Source organism: Phascolarctos cinereus, unplaced genomic scaffold (genome assembly GCF_003287225.1).
Source record: "Phascolarctos cinereus isolate Bilbo 61053 unplaced genomic scaffold, phaCin_HiC Scaffold_5;HRSCAF=322, whole genome shotgun sequence".
Lineage (NCBI taxonomy): Eukaryota > Metazoa > Chordata > Mammalia > Diprotodontia > Phascolarctidae > Phascolarctos > Phascolarctos cinereus.
The window spans coordinates 245672781-245686628 of record NW_027555958.1 but is presented as its reverse complement, the minus strand read 5'-3'; the positions used below and the strand labels follow the sequence as shown (position 1 = coordinate 245686628).

The 13848-nt window shown below is 40.3% G+C and overlaps 1 protein-coding gene across 1 annotated transcript; it reads right to left on the bottom strand.

Moving 5' to 3' along the window:
* Positions 1–8017: 8017 nt before the first annotated feature.
* LOC110199325 (BOLA class I histocompatibility antigen, alpha chain BL3-7) lies at positions 8018–11616 on the bottom strand. The gene is made up of 8 exons (XM_020974116.2): positions 11457–11616; positions 10956–11216; positions 10458–10736; positions 9834–10109; positions 9569–9676; positions 9059–9091; positions 8839–8883; positions 8018–8637 (listed from the first exon to the last, which is right to left on the bottom strand). The coding sequence occupies exons 1-8, from the start codon at positions 11518–11520 to the stop codon at positions 8633–8635; spliced, it is 1071 nt and encodes a 356-aa protein (XP_020829775.2). The 5' UTR covers positions 11521–11616; the 3' UTR covers positions 8018–8632.
* Positions 11617–13848: the final 2232 nt, after the last annotated feature.

Here is a 13848-nt window from a genome sequence, read left to right as displayed (position 1 = left end):
AACTGATAGGCATCTTAAACTAGACATTATGAAAAAAAACCACTACTACCTCTACCCCTAAGCAGCTGTGTGGTACAGTGGGAGGAGCACTGGGTCTAGAGTCAGAGGACTTGGATTCAAATATCACCTTTTGTGCTACCTATGTGAATCTAGTCTAAGTGACTTTTCTGAGTCTGTCTCTTCCTCTATAAAATGATAAGAGTAAACAAGATGTCATCTGAAGTTGCTTTCAATTCTAGAATATCCAATGATCCTATGATATTTTGAACTTCCTCATTTCTTTCAAGATCAAAATTATCTTTCCAAAATAAATAAATAAAAACAAAAAAAATTATCTTTCCAGGTTTGCATACATCAAGTTGTCCTCAACTTCTCACTGATAGACACTTCACATATCCACTGATCATTTTTGTTTTTCACTTTTATATCTGTCTCTTTCTGCACACATAGCCACCACTTAATTTCAAGCCCTCATCAGTCCTCACCAGCATTATTGCAATAACCTCCTAATTGATCTCCCTGCCCCAAGACTCTCCTCTCTCCAATCCATTATCCACTCAGCTGCCAAACTGATTTTCCTAGATCACACGTGAATTCCCTACCCAGTAAACAGTAGTGGTTCTGTATCACCTCTAGGATCCAATACAAACTCCTGTGTTTTGCATTGAAAATCCTTCAATTTGGCTCCAAATTGCCCTCATTATACATTTATTATGCAACCATAATAAATATGTGTTATACATATTACATACATTATACATATCATAAACATGCATATTACATAAACATATGTATTATATATTTATTATATATAGACATAGCTTTCCTTCAGTTATTCTACAATCCAGACAAACTGACCTAATTGCTATTTCTCACACATAAAACTACCTCTCACATCACTGTGTTTTTGCACTAGCTGTCCCCCATACACCCTCCCTGCTCCCTTAAGATCTACACCTTCTACAAGAAAACTTTCCTAGTTGCCCAGTTGATAGTATTTTTCTCCCCAAATTACCTTAATCTTTAGTTTCCGTATTCTTAAATATAGATATATTTTCTTCCTGGTAGAATGTAAAGTCTGTGAGGGCAGGAACTGTTTTCTTTTTATCTTTGTTTGTAAGCATGTGTCATGGTGCCTGGAACATAGTAGGTGCTTAATTAATTCTAATTGACTAATTAAGAGACTGAGCAAGTTAGAGGAATGGAGTCAGTTTATGAAAGAGAATTAGCTGGCCTGTATGGAAGCATATAGCACCTAGGTCTGTTATGTTGTAAAATAATATTATGGAAGTGTTTAGGTCCAAAGTCCTTAGTTTCCCCTGAATTAAAGACTTAGTCTTCCTTGAATCTCTATTCTTAATTGGGAATTAATTGGGAAGGATCAGAAAGGTATCTTGATGCCCTGAAACTAAGATAATTAGAGCTTGTTTGTGTTTTGTCTATGGTGACCAATTTAAGAATAGGGACTTCTTTTGATTACTCTAAATGTGAGAAAGGTTTCTTTTGTAGCAGGGGGCTGCACAATGAGCCTCATACCCACCAGTCTGTGCAGAGTAGACCAGCATGCTTAGCTGACAAACCTCTTGTCAGGGCCCCTACACCAAGACCACTCTTCTTTTTGCTCCTCTCTTTTCTTGTGTTTAGGAAACACCTTGTTTTCCACAATTAAGGCACAGCAAGCAAGCTATGCCTGAGCTTGGTACAATAGCAATCCTTTGTGTTCACACTCTGGATGAACTCTGCTGCAGCTAAATCACAGAACTGACAGTCCCTGAGTTTGAACAAGTACCAGCAGTCCAGTCATGAAGCTCTGCTATGAATAGACTTCTTGTCACAAAGCAGCCTTGCTTCATTGTTGCTGTGGTGCCTCACCACTATTGCTAGACTTCACCATTTGGTTCTTTGTCTAGCTGCAACTGTATGTATCAAGGTTTAGGTTTACTGAATTGGGTCTCCTTGGTACTAGAGGAGACCCCAGCACATATGTCTAGTTTCCTTCCTCCAATAAAATAAAGGCGACTTCTTGCCTGTACCCTCTGTGAGCTCTTTGGTATTTTATTTTATTGTTTTCATTGTTAACAATTGGTGTATACCCTCTGTGGCTCTTTGGTATTTTATTTTATTATTTTCATCGTTAACAATTGGTGTACACCCTCTGTGGCTCTTTGGTAATTTATTTTATTGTTTACATTGTTAACAATTGGTGTACACCCTCTGTGGCTCTTTGGTATTTTATTTTATTGTTTTCATTGTTAACAATTGGTGTACACCCTCTGTGGCTCTTTGGTATTTTATTTTATTATTTTCATCGTTAACAATTGGTGTACACCCTCTGTGGCTCTTTGGTAATTTATTTTATTGTTTTCATTGTTAACAATTGGTGTACACCCTCTGTGGCTCTTTGGTATTTTATTTTATTGTTTTCATTGTTAACAATTGGTGTACACCCTCTGTGGCTCTTTGGTAATTTATTTTCAGAGTTGATATTCCCTGTGTGGAAGAGGCTGAGGAGTCCACTTCTGGAATGGTCATGATGACATGTAATGGAAGTGCTTTTGAGGGACTTTTGAGAATGTATAGACCTTCTGTAACTTGTCGCAGTCTGCTAATAATGTAGTGAATTTTAGCTTATTTAACTGACCCCAGTTGCCAAATTGGAATTGGGGATATTTTCAAAAGACCTTATTTGGCCTTGACCACTTTCTCTTGATTAGAGTACTTCTATTGGCCTTATTCCTTCCCTGATGGCATTCAGGGAGAGACAAGGATGGAAGTGGAGAGGCTTTGGGCTTCTTTCCCTCTGAAGCTGATATATGACCTTCTGAATGCTAGCCTCAATTCTTCATCTGCCTTGGTGATCGTTCTTTTACATTTTTCAGTAAAAGATGTTGGAGGTTGTGACCGCATACATTTCCAAAGGTCAGGAGAGCAAGCTGTTCATGAATCTGGGAGTGTGGGAGCACATGTCAGGTTTTGCAACCAGCTCACTATTGATATAGCAAAGATAGAAGAAAAACATTATGGATCCAGACCAGCAGGAACTGAAATGAGGACTCATCTGGCAGTGGTGCTGCATTTAGATGTAAATTTGGTGGGACCAATATTATATAGAAACTGTATTTAGTCTGAGCCCACTCTCCCCACAGAATGAAGCAGTATCAGGAGAGAGTGAGCTCCCAAAGTGTTGGGGAAAAATTATTTGTACTTTTGTCTTTATTATGTCTTCCAATTAACTATTTATTTGAAAAAAGCTAATTGGTGCTAACTAGTTTAGTAGAACTAGGACCCTTGGCACTGATAACTAATGGGGAGGACACCCTGAACAGAGGAGGGTTTGAGCTAATGCCACTCAAGAAGAGACACCCCAGTCACCTGCGGATATCACTAGCACCCCAATCAGAAAATGTAATAGTTTGACTCTGGAATATTAAATCCAGAGCAGTACTTGCTACATTTTATTCATATTTGACCAACTTGAAAGGGGTATAGTTAAAGTGGAAAATTAGTTTGAGGAAGATTTCTAAAAGAGTTAAAAATCCTAAATTTAAACTGTATACTTTTGTTTTACTTTGCTGTGGAATTTTTTTATTTTTTCATACCCACTATAAACTATAAATGAAAACTGCTTGAGTCAGATAATATTCTGATCAGGAAGGGGAATTCTGGAACTTGAACCTCTTTGAAAGCAGACATACCTGAATTACAGTAATGAATTGTCTCTGACAGAGTGTGACTTAAAATTAAAGAGTTTTTCCTTTATACTTATATCATAGGTCACAGGCACTAGAGACACCACCTCTCTTGCACAATGGAATAGCTAACTGATGCTACACCCCAGCAAACACTTAGCATGTCAGAAAAATAAATACCAATTATCAGATTTGAGAGAGTTAAGAAAAGAGTGGATAGTATAGAGAGGTAAACATGAAGTGTAGACAACTTTTCAAAGTTTAGCACTGAATTGGAGGAAAGAATTGCAACAAAAAGGACTTAAGAAAATTATCACAATGACAATAATCTTACTTCCCGGAGGAACACACTGCACCAGGAAATCTTCTTTCCTCTCTGGAAGGTTGGATCCCTGAATTCTTAAACTTGTGCTGAGGAAGAGGGAGAGATAGAGGTAAAGGGAGACTTAGGAATTCCTGGGAAATGTCAGTTATATCACATAGGCAGACTAACAGAACAGACTGCATGGGGGAGAAATGACTAAATAAAAAACAAAAATGTGAGTTGTTACTACGTACAAGGCATTGTCCTCAGTTCCCCTACCTCCTTAATTCTGACAAACAACAGTTCTTTAAATTTGTTCTTCCTTCTAATCTGCCTATTTTGTGTGGTAATATTGCTAATAACCATCCACTGTCCTTTTCTATGAGATTATGCAAATTAATTTAGAGCTTAAACCAATGTTGCTCTTAATTGCCATTTCTGCTTGGCAAGATCACATTTAGTGCAATTTTTAGACTCTCTCATCATAGCAACTATTTGGCTTCCCCACAGAATTGTTACAGTTATTCTACAGATTGTTCTAAAATTCTCTAGAGAATTGTTAAAATCTATTTTCCATTTTTGATATCAAAACTAGTAATTCATAATTAAGATGGATGGAGAAAAAAGAGGATGAGGAGGAAGAGGAGATGCATTGTAGAATGGCTGCACTGTAAGTTTAGTGATTTGGAACATAGAATGTGAAATAATTCATCAGAGATATGAAGAGTATTTGCAAGTGAAATATTTATCCTTTAATCTGTAAGCAAAGAGGAAATCAGTAGGAAGAAGAGAGGAGCAGTATGGTAGTTATTCTTATAAGTCAGGTTAATAGTCAAGATGGGTTAGGAATGCGTTAAGACAGCTTCCTTTCCAGGTGGGATCATCCACCTATTTACACTTGCTTATCACATTAAACTCTTTATCATTTATTTGAGATAAAGCCTTAAAGAGATTTCCTTATCCCTTTGTTGCTAACAATATGTTCTACTATGCCCAAAGGGCTATAAAACTGTGCATATTGACCCAGCAATGCTACTAGTAGGTCTGTAACCCAAAGACATCATAAAAAAAGGAAAAAGGATCCACATGCACAAAAATATTTACCAGCAGCTCTTTTTGTGCTGGCAAAGAATTGGAAATTGAGCAGATGCCTATCATTTGGGGAATGGCTGAACAAGTTGTAGCATATGAATGTAATGGAATACTATTGTTCCCGAAGAAATGATGAGCTGGTGGACTTCAGAAAAACCTAGGCTTACATGAACTGATGCTGGGTGAAGTGAGCAGAACCAGGAGAACATTGTACACAGTAACAGCAACATTGCATGATGACCAACTTTGATAGACTTAACTCTTCTCAGCAATACAAAGATCTAAGACAATTCCAAAAGACTCATAATGAAAAATGCTATCCACATCCAGAGAAAGACCTGTGGAGTCTGAATGCAGATGGAAGCATATTATTTAATCTTTCTCTCTCTTTTTGTTTCTTCTTTCTTGTGCTTCTCATTGTTTCTAATAATTCTTTACAATGTGACTAATGTGCAAATATGTTTAATATAAAAGTATATGTGTAGCCTATATCAGATTACATGTTATCTTGGGGTAGGGTAGGGAAGGGAGGAGGAGAAAATTTGGAACTCAATATCTTATGGAAGTGAATGTTGAAAACTAAAAATTAATTAATTAATTAAAACAATATGTTTAGCCATTGGACATTGGACATTAAGGAACAAATGAATGAAATAAAAATGTATGTTTTGTTTACTGTGTGTCAAGCATTTTTCTAAGTGCTATAAACACAAATAGAAAAAATAGGAGAGTTCTTATTCTTAAGGAGCTGCCACTCTTTATAGTAAAAAAGAAACAGAGGAGGGAGGAAGAAGAGGAAAAAAGAAATGAGGAAGGAAGGAAAAGGAAAGAAATAAGTATTTATTAACTGGTCTCTATGTGCTAAGCACACAACAATCCAGGAAGTTAGGCCTCCATTTTACAGTTTAGGAAACTGAGGCAAACAGATGTTAAGTGACTTGGTCACATAGTGAGTGTCAGAGGCCAAATATGGACTCAAGTCTTCCTGACTACAGGTCCAGCACTCTATCCACCTTGCCATCTAATCCTAGGGTATGACACAAATGTCACCCACCTCACCCCAGGATATGAATCATTCAGATTTTTAACTAAAGATGTTCCTCTAGTTAATTTGCACACACGAACAATAGGGCCTAAGCTTTGGTCTGCTCCCACCACAATGTAACTGGCAAGCTTGAATGAATTACTAATTGTAATAGAAGGGAAGTGTAACAAATCATGTAATTAAAATAATGTAGCTCGTACACTTGGATTTCTGTGGGTGCACCTGAAATAGGGGAAAGAACAACTGGCTAATGCCAATACTCAGAGATACCAAGTCAGTCCTTACAGGACACAAAATACAGAAATGTAAGTAATTAAAATGTATTTCTATTTGGAAAGAAATGCTGAGAGCAGTATAAAAAGTAGAAGCACTTGTTTTTTCTACCAGGGTAGATCGCACAACAGGGGCTTCTTCATGCTTAGGATCCAGTAGGTCCCTCTTTGCTGAGTCCAAGTTCACATCACTTGCAGAAAATTGGGGAATAAACAAAAAGAACTATCACCCTAGAACAAATGTGGACAAGAGGCAGTAGATAGAGTATTGGACTTCGTAGGAAGAGCCGTGTTTAAATCTTATCGCTCTCTACACTCACACAGACATTTACTAGATATGTGATCTTCAACAAGTTACTTAACCTCTTGGTACCTCAGTATCCTCACGTGTGTAATGAGGATGATAATAACAGCACCCACCTCACAGGTTTGTTGTGCAGAGGATACAAAAAGACAACATTGTAAAGTACTTTGCAAACTTTAAAGCATGAACTATTATTATTAATGTTATTGTTGATATGATCACCATCATCATCATTATTATCATCCCCAAGTACTGAATGCTGTAATCGTATATGCATGGAAAACACTGAAATCCTGAATTTCCATGGACTAAGGGGTTAAGCCAGGACATACACACACACAGAGACACTAGATCATGAAAACTAAATTAGTATTGATGATAAGACTACAGGTTAGAAACCTCAGATAGTGGAAAGAGAATTAGCTCTGGAGTCAGAGGACCTGGATTCTAAACCTACCTGACATTTATTACTTGCACGAAATTGATGTCTCTGGGCCTCATTTTCCTTACATGTAAAATGCTAGCTAGTTAAAATGTATATGGCACTCTTGGGTTTCCAAAGCACTGTCATGTATTATTTAATTTGATACTTACACAACCTTACGAAGTAGATGCTATTTTTATATGTGTTTTACAGGTGATGAAACCAAGGATAAGAGTGGTTAAGTGATTTGCCCAGGGTCACACAAGTAGTAAGAGTTTGAGCTGGCATTTCTACTCTAATTTCTCCTAAAGCCAAGACAACTATGCCACTTGCCTGTCTCAATGAAATAAAAGGGTCTGACTACATAGACTTGGAAGGTCTAGCCGTAGATCTATTATCACCTGAAGTTGTGCAGGATTGTTTCTTGGCAAAGACACTGGAATGGCTTGCCATTTCCTTCTCCAGTTCATTTTACAGATGAAGAAACTGAGGCAAACACTTTTAAGTAACTCGCTCCAGGTCATTCAGCCAGTAAATGTCTGAGGCCAGATTTGAACTCATGAAGATAAGTCTTCCTGACTTCAGGTCCAACACTCTCTCCACCTTGCCACTGAAGTATTTATGACCTTATCAGGCTGTCATGGTATAGTTACAGTAACCTAGGATCTTTCTGAATTCCTGGAAAATGCCAGTTATATCACACATGCAGACTAACAGAACAAACTGCAGGGGGGAGAAATGACTAAACAAAAACCAAATATGTGAGTAGTTACTTTGTACAAATTGTCATCCCCTGTATCCCCTACCTCCTTAACCCAGCCCCTCCCCCATCTGCAATCACAGACTCAGCACAGCCAATAAGACAATTATTAAAAGTCTTCAAGTCTTTAATTTCTTTTCATTTTTGGTATTGCCATGTGATGTGTGTAATCCCATAAGGTTAATCTAAATGAGGGAGTATTGAGGCATCAAGAAAAATTATTCAGAATGCATTTCCTTTATTAAGCAAACATCAAGAAAAAGGTCAGGAATCCTAATGAATATGTGGGTCAAAGAACAATCATAGAAACAATTAATAATTTCATTAAAGAGAATGAGAACAATGAAACAACGTACCAAAATTTATGGAATGCAGCCAAAGCAGTACTTAGGGGAAAAGCTATTGCTCTAAAGAAAAAAGGTCAGACTTCAGTGTAACAACTGGGGAGAAAGATAAATCTAAAATCTTTCTGCTCCTCACTCTAATTTTCTCCCTGCAATGTCTGGCAGAACAGAAAGAAAGCAGGTGGATGAGTGGAAGGCAGAATTACTATTAGGTGAAGGCACTGATGTCCCCTACCATAGGGTTTGGCTGGTAGGCATATGGGCTTGATCACAGAGGCCTGTACAAGGAGATAATTTGGGGGTAAGGTAAGAGAAATGAGAAAGGAAAGGGAGAAGTAGATTCCTCTGTTTTGCTGTGTTTGTTTCTTTCCCCCTCTGCTCCACACAAGGCATCTCCCTTAGGCTGAAAAAGGAAACAGATCAAGGAAAGACATGAAAAAAGTCAATTCTACCATCAAGCCCCTCATTACTTTGAACAGCCTGTCTCACCACCCCTCCAAAAATCAGGGACTCCCTTAACCCCAATTACTGACATACTCATCTTCATTTCATTTGCCACCTTTACACCAGCCCGTCTCTAGCTGTAGAATCGCCAGACTCTCACCTCTTGCTGTAAGAGAGACATCTGATTCCTGGGCGCTATCGCTACCTGGAGAAACAGGAGGGAGACAACCTGATCAGGAATATATTGTTCAGAACAGGAGAGTGGGAAAGGATGGGGAGAGGTGAAGAGAGAGGAGGGATTTTGGTTTATCATTTACAACGTCTGGAGGTTTAAATGAACCAGCTCCTCTCATCTATCCCCATGTTGACCCTTTACTTACTTGCAGTTGTAGTGTAGCTCCCTCTTTTACTATCTAGAAGTAAAATAATAATAATAATAATAATAATAATAATAATAATAATAATAATAATTAATTGGGAAAGTTCAGGAGAAGCAGTTACCCGTGAGGTTCAATATGTCAGCCATTTCCCTGGGACAAATTCCTATAACTGTGACACTTTAAATAGTATGGAGTCATAATTCAACAGGAAGAGAAGAAAGATTTTAGGCCTGGTCGCCTCTGGGTAGACACTGAATTCTTTTGACCTAAATTTCTAGATCTCTTTGTAATCTGAGACTGAATCACTCTGTCTGCTGACCCTATTGGACTGAAATGGACCATCTCTTAAAATGGTGTTTCTTTTTAAATTTGTTTATCTACAACGCATGGGGACTTATTCTCTGTCTCAATATGAAGAATAGACTTGTTGGGTGGGACAGATATAGCATGGGACAACCTAGAATCCCCATCATGCCTGCCGCCTACTGAGCCCCTTTCGCTTTTCCCTACCTGAAGCATTTTTCCTCCAGATCACAACCCCAACAATGACTGCAGCGAGGAGGAGGAGGAGAGCAGTGGTGACCCCTACCGAGAGCCCTACGGATGAGGACTGTGGCTCTAAAAGGAAAACGTTAAAGTGAGGAACCCTTATCCCTCTTTGAACTCAAACACAGTCACTCTCCCCCATTCAAGAATAGCTCCAGATCCTTCTGTTGCTGGGAGTGGAGAGGTGCAGAGAGCCTCCCCCACCTCAGCCCCACCTCACTATTCTTACCCCATTTCAGGAAGACTGGCTCAGGTAATCCCTCATGCTGCACTCGGCAGGTATATTTCTGTTCGCTTCCAGAGAGCATCCCCACAGCTGCCCACTTCTGGAAGGTCCCATCTCCCGCAGGTCTGGTCTCAATGAGCTCCGTCTCCTGGAGCTGTTCCTCCCCATCCCTCAGCCAAGTCAGTGAGATCTCTGCAGGATAAAAGCCCTGGGCCCGGCACTGCAAGGTCACTTCTCCGTCAGCACTTGTGTGTCTGGTCACTTGTAGAAAGGGTGGATCTGTGCGGTTAAGTCAGAGGCATGGTCAGGGTAGCCTTTTCCTCGTTGTCTGAGAGGCTGATTTTCTTCCAGGTAGACAAGGATAGACTAGACACAGGGAGTGGACTCACAGTCCAGGCCTGGAAATATTCTGGCCCTGGCCCTTAGGCTCTGGGAGACCGGACCCTAAGACTGTGGCTGCAGGGGAGGCACAGAAGGGCTAGAGGACCCTCCCCCATTCAGGGAAAGGAAAGCTGAACCCCACTTCTGTCCACAGCACACTCAGGCTGGGACCATGGCCTCAGGGTGAAGAAGCTGAATAGGCCAGGTAGGGAGGGGGTGCGGCAGGGCGGCAAGGTAGGAAGGTACCTGTCCCAAGCAGTGTCTCCTTTCCATTCTCCAGGTATCTGTGAAGCCAGTACACGCACTCCTCCTCTATATAGCCCTTCCAATATTTCGTAAAGCTTTGATCTGCTTCCAGCTCGAGCTTATGGTTTAGGGCCCCTGCGTTCCCGGCAATCCAACGCAGAGTCTCGGTATCCAGAGCTAAGAAGTCCTGCCCGTCGTAGGCGTATTGCACGAAGCCGCGGCTGAAGCTCCCGTTGGAGAATACCTCGCATCCCGACAGTTGCTGGAATGTATGAACCCCTGAGACCCCAAAAAATATTCAGCATGGCCCAGAGGGCTCTGTCTCACCAAGATTACACAGCGTCCGGACCCCAAAGACCATTCCTGCAGGGTCAGAAATCTTGCTCCTCTCGCGCTAAGGCCATACCCCCTACGCTCCCCCTCCCCAGCCTAACTGCCGGTGTAGGCTGTAACTATACTGACTAGACAGGCAACCCGCGATCCTCTCTGATCACTCACCTCCCTCACTATGGTTGTAGTCCCCAGACACTTTCCGCAGGCATACTCGGTAACGTTCAGTGGCTTCCCTGAAGATCTCTGTCTCCCGCTCCCAGTAGTCGGGCTGGATCCACGGCGTCCTGGGCGCTGGGCTCTGACTCTCGTGGTCGCTGTCAAAGCTCAAGACCTGCTGATCGTCCACGTAGGTTACAGAGATGAACTTTGGTTTTGCTAGCTCGGGTCGAGACATTACGGCGTAAAAATACTTCAAGGAGTGAGAGCCTGAGTCGGAAACATTGGAGACCTTGGCCCAGGTTCAGGGTGGGGACTCGATCCCGAGGTTATCAGTGGTCCGCCTCCCCACCACCCCGCCACCCCGCCTTCCGCCACTCCCGCCCCGGTCCCAGTCCAGTCTGTCCTCAGTGTCTGTGGCAAAGGCTTAGGTGTTCAGGAACAAACCCGTTCTGGCCCTCTGGGCATTGTCTCCACATAGATGTTTTACCTTGTGCTAGACTTACTTACCAGCCCAGGTCTCTGTAAGGACCAGGACACTCAACAAAAGTAGAGGCAGCATATAAATTTCCATGGTCAATAATCATGAAACACCAACTCACACCGACTTTATATAAAAGCGGAGCCTTAACTCCAATTGGCTGCAGAGAGACTTTGTCACCCAACGGCAAATGAAAACAGAGAAGTGTCATGTGTGGATGGTCAGAATAAAGAGAGGCTGTAGGAAGAAAACTGGAAACAGATTCTGAGGGAATCCCCAGCATTCGTATCAGCCACCTTTCTCTTGTACCCACTAGTTATACCCAACTTTCTTCTAACACCCTCCACATCCAGCTCCTGTGCTCTGAGCTTGAAAGAACTACCCCTCAGTTCCTCAAACCTTTTCCCAATGTCTTCTCCTTCTGTTTTTCCTACCTCCATTCCTCCTCGACTTGTCCCTCTGTGAATGACTTAGCTACTCTCAGCAATACAATAATCCAAAGCAATTCTGCAGGACTTGAGATGAAAGATGCTATATATCTCCAGAGAAACAACAGAGAGAGTGTGAATGTAGATTGAAGCATACTTGTTCTTTACTTCCTGTATTTTTCTTTTTTTTTCCCTTTGTTTTCTTTCACAACAGGACTAACATGGAAATGTGTTTTTCATGTCTGCACATGTATAATCTATATCAAATTACTTGCCTTCTTAATGAGAGGGGGAGGGAAGGCAGGGAGGGAGAGAATTTAGAATATAAAAATTCTAAAAACAAATGTTAAAATAGTTTTTACATGTAATAGAGGAAAAATTTTTAAAAAATTTAAATGTTTTTCTTAATTGTAAAATAGGGATGGATAATAACAGCACCTACCTGAGGATCAAATGAAATAAAATATTAGTAGCATAGTGCCTAGCACGTAGTAGGTGCTATATAAATGATTATTCTCTTCCCTACCATATTCACCCCAAGCAATGTTCCTATCCTATCCTTGATCTTTCTCTTGATCACAATATATTTTTTTTTAATCTCCTCACCCTTATCTGCTGGAGGCAATGTTCAGAGTTCTAGGCTAGGTTTGCTGCTCAGCACCTTGGCCTTTGCTGCATACACTGAGGATAGAATGAACTGGGACAGGATTACACTGACACTGAAAAATCAAAATAAATCTCTAGTTATCCAAACTTCCAGTGCCATTGTGAAAGGAAAGGTTGAAGTATCCTGAATCCTTGTCTTAGTTTCCTCTTTGATTCTTTCACTTTTTATTTATTTCTTTGCTTGTTTGTTTGCTGTTGTTTCACAATCTCCTGCAAGTAATAATTCTACTCCACTCTGTCTTGATCAGGCAACATCTAGAATAACATGTTCAGTTTGGGGCACTTTAGAAAACACCCTGAACATTCTCGAGTGTATCTAGAACAAAGACATCAAGTGATGAGAGGAGTGGAGAACAAGCTGAAGAGCATCAATAGAAAGAATTAGGGGTGTTTAATGTGGAGAAGTGAAGGCATAGTGGGGACATGATAGATGTCTTGAAGTGTTTGAAAGGCTCCCATTTGGAAGCAGAACTAGATCTATGTTCAAGAGAACACAACTAAAAATAATGAATGAAAGTTATAGAAGGACAAATTTCCTCTTGATGTAGGGGAAAGTTTCCTAACAATTAGAGCTATCCAAAATAGGCTTTCTCTGGAGACAATGGATTCTCACTCTTTGGAAGTTTTCAAACTGAGATATGACTTAGGGGCCATTGTAGAAAGGATTGTTGTTCAGATACAGGTTGGACTAGATGTAATCTAAGATTCCTTCCAAGTCTTAGAGTCTGTGACTCTGAATTAACAACTCTAGACATTGGCATCCATGCTTTCAGATGAAAACATGATTTATTCTGCCCACTCATTTAAATGGGAGAGGAGTGGAGAAAGGGAAACTATTCTAGTACCTAGCACATGCATGCATACACACACACACATGAATGCACACAAATGCCCATACACACATACACATATCCTGTGTAATAACAGTTGTAGGGCTAAGACAGAATGTGGTATTCAATGGCTTTAGCTAAAGGAGCTGGAGGGAAGCAGGGAGCCAAGCCAATCATTGTTATCCCTGACACCTCTAAAAACCTAGGGTCTACTAGAAAGAAAAAAGTAAGAAACTGAGTCCAGAAAGTGCTGAGAGGTAAATAATCAAAACCTAGCTGTGAAAAAAAATACTTGGAGAATACAGTCATTCTGGAAAGCAATTAGGAACTATACCTCAAAAGTCACTAACTCTGCATACTTTTTTAACCCAGAGCCACAAATACTTGGTTTATACTCTTAAAGAGATCAAAGAGGAAAAGGACCATATGCACAAAAAATATTAATAACTCTTTTTGTAGTAGACAAAAGACCCTAGAAAGTAAATTATTTATGTAAT